Raw genomic sequence first — 10,994 nt, forward strand, 5'->3', positions numbered from 1 at the left:
GGGAGCAGTGGGGACCGCAGGGATCTGTACTGGGAGAAGTGGGGACCGCAGGGATCTGTACTGGGAGAAGTGGGGACCGCAGGGATCTGTACTGGGAGCAGTGGGGACCGCACGGATCTGTACTGGGAGCAGTGGGGACCGCACGGATCTGTACTGGGAGCAGTGGGGACTGCAAGGATCTGTACTGGGAGCGGTGGGGACCGAAGGGATCTGTACTGGGAGTGGTGGCGACTGAAGGGATCTGTACTGAGAGAAGGGGGCAGCAGGGATCTCTACTGGGAGCTCTCATATTACAGAAGATGGAGGCCTCTCCTGTATTACACGGGATGGAGGCCTCTCCTATATTACACGGGATGGAGGCCTCTCCTATATTACACGGGATGGAGGCCTCTCCAATATTACACGGGATGGAGACCTCCCCTTTATTACACTGGATGGAGGCCTCTCCTATATTACACGGGATGGAGGCCTCTCCTATATTACACGGGATGGAGGCCTCTCCAATATTACACGGGATGGAGACCTCCCCTTTATTACACTGGATGGAGGCCTCTCCTATATTACACGGGATGGAGGCCTCTCCAATATTACACGGGATGGAGACCTCCCCTTTATTACACTGGATGGAGGCCTCTCCTATATTACACGGGATGGAGGCCTCCCCTTTATTACACTGGATGGAGGCCTCTCCTATATTACACGGGATGGAGGCCTCTCCTATATTACACAGGATGGAGACCTCCCCTTTATTACACTGGATGGAGGCCTCTCCTATATTACACGGTATGGAGGCCTCTCCTATATTACAGGGGATGGAGGCCTCTGCTATATTACAGGGGATGGAGGCCTCTCCTATTATGTTTAGCTTAGAATACAAACATAAGTATGAATGACCTCGGGGAGATCAAAACATCCAACACCGCGGAGACACCATCACGTGTTTCTCAACGCAGTGATCCAGAACATTGCCCCCATCCCTTAGCTTAGCTTAGAATACAGACGCCTCAGAGGAGATTTCTTTTACCTCAGTACAGAGGACGGCACAGGACTTATTCCTTCCATAGACCATACTAACTACTAGGGGGCACTCATTACGAGGGGAAAAAAGGCGATTCCGACAGCTAAATAGGAAAGGGTTCTTTACAGTTAGAGCAGTGAGCCTGTGAAATGCTGACCATAAGAGGTCGTAATGGCCGACACTATAATTGCTTTAATACAAGGGACAGATGATTTCCTCGATACACGTAACATTGCGGGTCATAGATAATTTAGTGACAAAATGTACAATTGGTGGATGGGAGTATTCATCAGCCTGCACTATAAATAAATTAAAAATCCAGCATGGGTTCCCCTGTATTTTCTATAACCAGCCAGGCAAAACTCACAGAGCCATCTTCAGCACCTGGCACTGGGGAACAGCGCTTACTGAACTGCTGCTTCTCAGGCACCGGGACATGTCACATGGATGACATCCCAGTGTGTCATCCATGTGCAGGACGTTTTGAGGCCTGTGCTGCCACTAAAAAACGGACTTGTCTACGTGTGGGTCACACAGTCAGTGGAAACACACTGACATGTGCACAGCAAGATAGATTTCAATGTGTCTATGTGTGTAAGTGTCTCCAGTACATGTGAAAACTGTCACCACATGTACCAGAGAAACATACATCTGAAAGAGGCCTAACAAAGAGAACAGGAGCCTAAGACATGAAAGTAAATAGAGGTTTATAGGGACATAGCAAAATTAAACTTGTGCTTACTTTTAAAGCAAATGAATGCGCCTTTTCTCCAACACTGATGGACTTGGGGTCATCGTCCTCTATATTTTCCCAGATGCGAATGTCTCCATCACTGCCGCAGGTCACCAGACAGCTAGGAAGCAATCAGAGGAACGTTACGTGCTGCAGTCAGCCATCCGGGGTGGAAGTAAGCTAGGAGCAGGAGCTCAAGTTCACCATCCATGTGTCACCCACATATGCTTCAAGATCAGGAGGCGTTAGAGAAAAATGGATAGCGCATGGTTGCGTCACTTGAATAATGGTGTTCGGCACTCAGATTGGACGAGATCCCATTTCATGACAACTATCGAAAAATTTTGGATGCTTAAATAACCTATAGACTATAGTGGGTTCATGTGTGAGTATGCGCCCAGACCTACCCCAGGGACGCACATGTGAGAACTCTAGACCCTTGGTATCATCACCGCGTTTAATAATCCGTGGCAGGACATACGTAAAATTCTGGATTGGAATTGGGGTATCCTCCTGAATTGAGCCCAAATTGATACCCCATATCTCCAAGACACCGAATATAGTGGCAAGACGGGCAAAAAACCTGAAGGACACCCTGTGTCACAGCCATTATACCCGTCCTACCACCAGACTCAATTTTTGGTACATACCCCTGCGGCTACTGCAATATATGTCAGCACACAGTTGCACAAGAAGGTTTTTCCCATCTCTCTTTTTCCGTTTCAGATTTCTCCGAAGAAAGTCTTCAAGTGTAAATCTTGGACTTTGGTACACGCTCTCATATGCGATTGTCCAAAAATCTATGTTGGACAGACAACACAAGAATTGCGTAGAAGACTACAGCAGCATCTCTCTAATATCTCCATTGCCAAGAAAGACCATGAAAAGGGTAAAAACCTAACATCTATAGCATTGCACTTTTTGGAGGCGCACAAGAGTCGTCCAACAGGATTGAAGGTAATGGGCCTGGAAGAAATTCCAACTAATATTAGAGGGGGTGACATTATTAACAAATTACTCAGATGTGAATCCACATAGATTCACAGTCTCCTCAGCCTGGCACCCCATGGACTCAATGAGGAACTCTTATTTATGGGATTCTACAAAAAAGTTTAAAAAAATATTACCCATTTGGCAATCGTTTTCACTCATTTGCTCTCTTCTTCTGGCATTTAGGATTGGACATGTAGAAGTATGGATTCAATCAACTTCAAGGACTGCAAACCCAGACTCTACTTCTCTTCAGGATTCCCAGTGACTGAAAAAGCGGAACCATTGGACCAGGATTCCATGCACGCAAGAAAATCTGGACCACCCCTATCCTTATGTTCCTGCATACCGTCACTTTTGAAGAACAAGCATATCTCCGATTTCAGAGACTAATGGGACTGCATGACACTCTAGAAAAGGCTACTTTGCTGTAAGCGGCTGTACATCTTAAATATATCTTTGACCTTTATTAAATTTACCTTTTTGTCCATACAGAATTTTCCAACCTATATGAATACCATCTAAAATGCTCATTTCTTCAGCACGCCTATATTCTCTTGTAGGCTTCTAACCTCTATTAATCATAACATCAGAATGCCAGAAAACCACATACTGACTAAATCCCGTATAGATTAAACAGGAAAATATCTCTCCAACGAGAGCCACATGTTAACCCACTCCATAAATGCATGAAAATAGGAGGAAAACTGAGTATACTGGGTTAAAAGCACAATACTTTATTATAACATCTCTATTATAACATCTTTTTCAAGCTGCGTACTAAAAGAGCGAAACGTACGTTGGGGCGCCTGCAAGATCCGACCCGGTCCCACCAGCCACCTGGCTTTGTGTACTTATCACTTACAAAACCCTCTTTTTGGTAAGCGCGGTGCTAGCATATTGTGCCTATATTTAACTACTTGGTTGTTGGATCTGTTTGTTATATCGGGTACTAGCGCTGTACCATTGGGTTATCTTCTACAGCCATGGTGGACTGATGAGTCCCGGGGATTATCCATACATCCTTTTTTTGGTTTTAGATATTTTTGCACTGTTTGTTATATTAGAGATGTTATAATAAAGTATTGTGCTTTTAACCCAGTATACTCAGTTTTCCTCCTATTTTCATCCTCTATTAATCATTTAGTAATCTTAATTCCTTTGATACTCACACCTTGGGTCATACTGCACCTTACATTCCGCCATCCTTTATACAGGGGTTGTTCTCTGGTTGCCCTACTACCATATCATATATGACTCTGTACTCCATGATTACGACAGATATTTACAACCTATGCCACAGCACTGCAGCCATGGCCCCTGAGGAAGCCAATATACTGGCGAAACGCGTCGGGCGCACTTTTTGCCCCCATCTCCCCCGCTCTCCATACTTCCAGCACAGCTTTCATTGCCTATAGGCATCTTTCTCTTTACAAGCACCAGACGCTGCTCCCCACACAGGCAGCACTGTGCTCCAGGATCCATACCAGACAGGAGGATCCACACCAGACAGGAGGATCCACACCAGCCAGGAGGATCCACACCAGCCAGGAGGTTCCATACCAGCCAGGAGGATCCATACCAGACAGGAGGATCCATACCAGACAGGAGGATCCATACCAGACAGGAGGATCCATACCAGACAGGAGGATCCATACCAGCCAAAAGGATCTATACCAGCCAGGAGGATCCATACCAGCCAGGAGGATCCATACCAGCCAGGAGGATCCATACCAGCCAGGAGGATCCATACCAGACAGGAGGATCCATACCAGACAGGAGGATCTATACCAGCCAGGAGGATCCATACCAGCCAGGAGGATCCATACCAGCCAGGAGGATCCATACCAGCCAGGAGGATCCATACCAGACAGGAGGATCTATACCAGACAGGAGGATCCATACCAGACAGGAGTCTGACAGCTCTTGCGCTATTCTCTTCATTGCTTGCGGGCATTTCACAGTATTTGCAGCAACATTTCTGGTTAGCCTTATTTGGCTAGATAGAAGCCTGCCCACGTCTCCTTTTAGGCGGTTGGGATTCTTTAGCACAGTAGCACTTTATTTGTTGGTGCCATTTTTCTCTCTGTGCTACCTGCTATTGGCTATATGTGATTCTTATATTTCTATGCTGTGTGTGGTCGCATGTTTCTTTGTATTGTATTCATGTGATCTCTAATCTTTGCAGTGACTTTGGTGGCGATATAGGGTGCAGCCCTATTGTGGGCATAGTTTTTTTTTGTTTTTAATGGTATTATATTTTGTCAGTGTTGTATTTTGAATAAAGATATGTTGTAACTTATGTCTTGTGATCCCTGTATTACACATGCTTCTTTCCTCTTCTTTGCAATGAACTCTATTTTTGGCATGCGACAGGCGATCCTTTTATTTTGGTGGTGCCCTCCATCTTCCTGTTTGTTCTTAAGTTCATGTGCGAGATGCACACACGGACATCTGAATAGGCTTATAGTATATTTAGGCCGGTCTCATACATTCACAGTCCGAGTACACACTACCATGTCCGAACTGGCATCTCCCTCCTCGGCATGCGAATATCAGATGTGTGAAACCGACTACAAGGGATGAACTTTTTTTTTCTAACATGGAATAAGTCTTTACCTTCCAGTTTCATTGAAGCAAACATCTGTGTGACCCTCGAGGTGCGCGTATCGCATGGGCTTCTTTTCGGTAGACATATTCTGCAAGACAGAGGTGACGTTTCAGCATAGATCGTGGAACAAACTAAAGCAGCACAAAAATAAGTATCAGGCATGCTGTGATTAAAAGCTAAAAAATAAAGAAAATGTGCGCATGGAGTCTTAGATGGTGGCACGGCCAACAAGTTCTAAAACTGTGTGTGAAAGCAGGAGAGACAACTAAGGCTACTTTCACACTAGCGTCGGCCCGTCGTAAACAGCGAAAAAAATGAACAACGGGGGCAGCGGATGCAGTTTTACAACGCATCCGCTGCCCCATTGTAATGTCCGGGGAGGAGGGGGCAGAGTTTCAGCAGCGCATGCGCGGTTGGAAATGGCAGACACGACGCACAAAAAAAGTTACATGCAACTTTTTTTGTGCCGACGGTCCGCCAAAACACGATGCATCCGTCGCACGACGGTTGCGACGTGTGGCCTTACGTTGCAATGCGTTGCTACTGCACGTCTATGGAGAAAAAACGCATCCTGCAGGCAACTTTGCAGGATGCGTTTTTTTCTCCAAAACGACGCATTGCGACGTACAGTAAACAACGCTAGTGTGAAAGTAGCCTACACCACATTACTGTACGGCGATAAAGTCTCCTTAGGCTACTTTCACACATCAGGTTTTTGCTGTCAGGCTCAATCCGGCTAATGATGTCGCCGGATCCGTTTTTTTTCCCCATATACTTGTATTAGTGCCAGATTGCGCCTGATGAGCTTGCGTTTCGTCCGCTTTTCACCGGATCCAGCAAATCTGCCGTTTCCGGTTTCTTGAAAAAACATCCATAGCAACTTTTTTTTGTCTCCGGCGAAAAAGCCGGAAGCGCCGGATCCGGAAAATGACGGATTCCGTTTTTTTAAACTGAGCATGCTCCAAAAAAATTTTTATCCAATAATCTAGATATGCTAACCGGATATGTAGAATAAACGGATCCGTTGCATGTTTTTCAAAATCTGCGCAGGATCCAGTTTTTCCAACATTCGCCGGATTGTACCTGATGCAAAAACCTGATGTGTGAAAGTAGCCTTATAGTGATTTGTTGTTTTTATGGTTGAAATTTTCCATCATTTCTTTCAAGCACTTTTTTTTCTTAATTTTCGGTGCTTTTCAGAAACATCATGAATATGTTTTTTTTAGGGATAAAAAAAACCGTGTTTCATAAATTTTTATTTTATTTTAATACAGCAAATATCTAATTTTTCCAGTGTTTTTTTTTTTTATTCACTCCCACAAATAATTGTAAAGGATGGAGGAGAAAAAAACTGAAAAAAAAAAAAATCAATGGGCAAATAGATATTTTATTTTCGACTCCTTTGCAGTCTCATGCCATATACATCCACCGGCAGGCTGGTCAGCAGGTGATGGCCATTTAACCCCTTGATGACCCACATTTACTCCATAGGTCGCTAATGAAAGTATGATCCGACTCAGGAGCTGATCCCGTGTCATATGTGGTAGGTATCGGGTGCTGATCGCTGCAGTTTAACCATTTATAATAATAATAATAATAATAATAATAATAATTTTTATTTATATAGCGCCAACATATTCCGCAGCGCTTTACAAATTATAGAGGGGACTTGTACATACAATAGACATTACAGCATAACAGAAATACAGTTCAAAACAGATACCAAGAGGAGTGAGGGCCCTGCTCGTAAGCTTACAAACTATGAGGAAAAGGGGAGACACGAGAGGTGGATGGTAACAATTGCTATAGTTATTCGGACCAGCCATAGTGTAAGGCTTGGGTGTTCATGTAAAGCTGCATGAACCAGTTAATTAATTTTTTTTTTTTTTTTAATATAGGCCACACAGGGATCGTTAGGTTAATGCATTGAGGCGGTAGGCCAGTCTGAACAAATGAGTTTTTAGGGCACACTTAAAACTGTGGGGATTGGGGATTAATCGTATTATCCTAGGTAGTGCATTCCAAAGAATCGGCGCAGCACGTGTAAAGTCTTGGAGACGGGAGTGGGAGGTTCTGATTATTGAGGATGCTAACCTGAGGTCATCAGCGGAGCGGAGGGCACGGGTAGGGTGGTAGACTGAGACCAGAGAGGAGATGTAGGGTGGTGCTGAGCCATGGAGTGCTTTGTGGATGAGGGTAGTAGTTTTGTACTGGATTCTTGAGTGGATGGGTAACCAGTGTAATGACTGGCACAAGGTAGAGGCATCGGTGTAACGGTTGGTGAGGAATATGATCCTGGCAGCAGCATTCAGGACAGATTGGAGCGGGGAGAGTTTGGTAAGAGGGAGGCCGATTAGTAGAGAGTTACAATAGTCCAGACGAGAATGAATAAGTGAAACAGTAAGAGTTTTTGCAGAGTCGAAAGTAAGAAAAGGGCGAATTCTAGAAATGTTTTTGAGATGCAGGTAAGAAGAGCGAGCCAGTGATCGGATGTGGGGGGTGAATGAAAGGTCAGAATCAAGGATGACCCCAAGGCAGCGGGCATGTTGCTTTGGAGTAATGGTGGAACCGCAAACGGAGATGGCAATGTCAGGCAAAGGTAGGTTAGTAGAGGGAGAAAACACGAGGAGTTCAGTTTTTGACAGGTTTAGTTTCAGATAGAGGGAGGACATGATGCTAGAGACAGCGGTAAGACAATCACTGGTGTTTTCTAATAAGGCAGGCGTGAGATCAGGAGAAGAAGTGTATAGTTGGGTGTCGTCAGCATAGAGATGGTACTGGAAGCCAAATCTACTGATTGTTTGTCCAATAGGGGCAGTATACAAAGAGAAGAGGAGGGGGCCTAGGACTGATCCTTGAGGAACCCCAACAGTAAGGGGAAGGTGAGAGGAGGAGGAACCAGCGAAACATACAGTGAAGGATCGGTCAGAGAGATAGGAGGAGAACCAAGAGAGAACGGTGTCCTTGAGGCCGATGGAGCGGAGCATAGTGAGGAGGAGCTGATGATCCACAGTATCGAATGCTGCGGAGAGACCCAAGAGAATTAGCATGGAGTAGTGACCATTAGATTTAGCTGTTAGTAGGTCATTAGAGACTTTAGTGAGGGCAGTTTCAGTAGAGTGTAAAGAGCGGAAACCAGATTGAAGAGGGTCGAGAAGAGAGTTATCTGAGAGATAGCGGGTAAGACGGGAGTGGACCAGGCGTTCGAGGAGTTTAGAGATGAAGGGAAGATTAGAGACAGGTCTATAATTAGCGGCACAGTTTTGGTCGAGGGATGGTTTTTTAAGTAATGGACCATTTCAATCTCAGACTGAGGCAAACAAATAACGACATGGGTTACCATAGCAATCAGAGGTCTGCTGAAGATACCCCCCATCATCATCTAGAACCCATTTAGCAAAAATGATTTTATTTTTTTTTGCCCCAAATACAGGAGCTATAGAACAGGAAAAAATTAGTTTCCACAAGATGGACAATCCCTTTAAGGGTATGTGCACACGTTGCGGATTTGCTGCGGATCCGTAGCGTTTTTTCCGCACAGATCCGCAAGTGATTTACAATACAATGTAAATCAATGTAAAAAAAAAATGCTGTGCTAATGGTGCGGAAAATTCCGTGCGGAAACGCTGTGGATTAAAAGAAATAGCATGTCACTTTTTTGCGGATCTGCAGCGTTTTTGTATCCATTCCATTATAGAAATCCGCAGGGGTAAAAAACGCAAGTAATCCGCAGCAAATCTGCACCAAAAAACGCGACTAATCCGCACCTGCGTTTTCTGCCAAGAGATGCAGAATCCGCACAATAAAATCCTGACGCTAATCCGCAACGTGTGCACATAGCCTAAAAATTATTTCTGGATCCAGTCAGGGGGACAAAGCAAGTGACAGCGTTATTCCTGGCAACAAATCAGATGTCGCCTCTTATTTCTCGCAGGCGTGATGCACACTGTGAGCAGCCAACTGATTGGTCGCATCACTATTCCCCTTCATGAACATCTGTTCTTTCCCCAAGAAGACCGTTGTGGAGAATGATTGGTAGAGGAGGACGGGTCGGGCAGGCGGACGGGTCGGTGTCCGTAGCAGAATGCACCATAGCACAGTACATGGGGCACAACTCCGGTAAGATCACATTATTCCCATACAGGCTCATCACAGAACCCGGGAAGTGATAGCCCTAAAGAATGGCCACCTGAGCAGTGAGGCGCGCGGATCAATGACAAAGACAAGTCGCACAGAAAACGCAGACAATCGCACGTACCGGGTGTCGGCGCCTCCTGACTCCGCGTTTTCAACTTTCGCGCGTAATTTGCAAGTTGTTAGCGGGAATCTTAATGACCGGAAACAGGAAGTTGCGTTCCACGAGGAGCGTTCCAAACCTCGCTTTTCCAGAAACCACGCCCCCTCGGTATAAGCTATTCTGGGTGACGTCACTGGTGGGCGTCAATGTTTACCCGCTGGACACTTTCGGATTAGCAGAAGGCACAGCCGCCAGCTTTGTCCTAGCACTACACAGGATTTGTTGTCTGTTACCATGGTGATGCAAAGGCCTGCATTGTAGCTGCAGACACGAAATGACAATCTGTTCTTAAACATTTTATTATTGTTTACAATCGAATTATTTATTACCGAATTAGCACATTTCTTTATGGAAACAACCCCTGCAAAGTTATGTGAACAGTCCACAAAAATGGGGTGGGCCTGCGACCAATAGCTGTATGGCTCTGCACCGCCGACCCTTGTGGTAATGGAGTCCGGTTATCACTCGCTCGCCCATAGCAAGCAGAGCTTAGCATGCAGTAAAGCGTCGGGTTGCTATAGGCGACAACCATTTTCTCTCAGTTTTTTTCTTTGTTTATTAAATTTGTCAGAAAAAAATGGTTCTGGTTCTTGGAGTGAACAGTTCCATATATCGACCACGTGAGGAAACCGAGGAGCCGCTCGTCCCACGACCTGTGATTACTCTCTCCACTGACTAATAGAGAGCAGGGACAGAACCCCGGGACATCTAGAAATGGCCACCGGGCTGTAAAGTCACTGACGGAGGTGGCCGAGGCGCCTATGTGTCTACATCCACATTTAGTACACACAGTATATACTGTATACACGGTATATTCACACAGTATATACACACACAGTATATACACACAGTATATGCAGTGGGTACGGAAAGTATTCAGACCCCTTTAAATTTTTCACTCTTTGTTTCATTGCAGCCATTTGGTAAATTCAAAAAGTTCATTTTTTTCAGGTTAATGTACACTCTGCACCCCATCTTCACTGAAAAAAAAAAAAAATATATAGTGATTTTTGCAAATTTAATAAGGAAAAACAAAATATCACACGGTCATAAGTATTCAGACCCTTTGCTCAGACACTCATATTTAAGTTACATGCCGTCCATTTCCTTGTGATCCTCCTTGAGATGGTTCTACTCCTTAATTGGAGGCAAGCTATGTTTAATTAAACTGATAGGACTTGATTTGGAAAGGCACACACCTGTGTATATAAGACCTCACAGCTCACAGTGCATGTCAGACCAAATGAGAATCATGAGGTCAAAGGAACTGACCAAGGAGCTCAGAGACAGAATTGTGGCAAGGCACAGATCTGGCCAAGGTTACAACAGAATTTCTGCAGTACTC

At 45.0% G+C, this 10,994-nt stretch overlaps 1 protein-coding gene across 2 annotated transcripts in view; it reads right to left on the reverse strand.

Moving 5' to 3' along the window:
• Window positions 1-9,685, reverse strand: part of WDHD1 (WD repeat and HMG-box DNA binding protein 1) — a 104,594-nt gene extending 94,909 nt beyond the window's left edge. For both annotated transcript variants that reach the window (XM_069738680.1, XM_069738673.1), the window contains exons 1-3: window positions 9,611-9,685; window positions 5,361-5,440; window positions 1,761-1,872 (exon numbers count right to left, since the gene is read on the reverse strand). In XM_069738680.1, the coding sequence (XP_069594781.1) occupies window positions 1,761-1,872; window positions 5,361-5,437 (189 nt within the window). In that variant the 5' untranslated portion in view covers window positions 5,438-5,440; window positions 9,611-9,685. The remainder of the gene's footprint in view (window positions 1-1,760; window positions 1,873-5,360; window positions 5,441-9,610) is intronic.
• Window positions 9,686-10,994: the final 1,309 nt, after the last annotated feature.

Source organism: Ranitomeya imitator, chromosome 1, assembly GCF_032444005.1.
Source record: "Ranitomeya imitator isolate aRanImi1 chromosome 1, aRanImi1.pri, whole genome shotgun sequence".
Taxonomy (NCBI): Eukaryota; Metazoa; Chordata; class Amphibia; order Anura; family Dendrobatidae; genus Ranitomeya; species Ranitomeya imitator.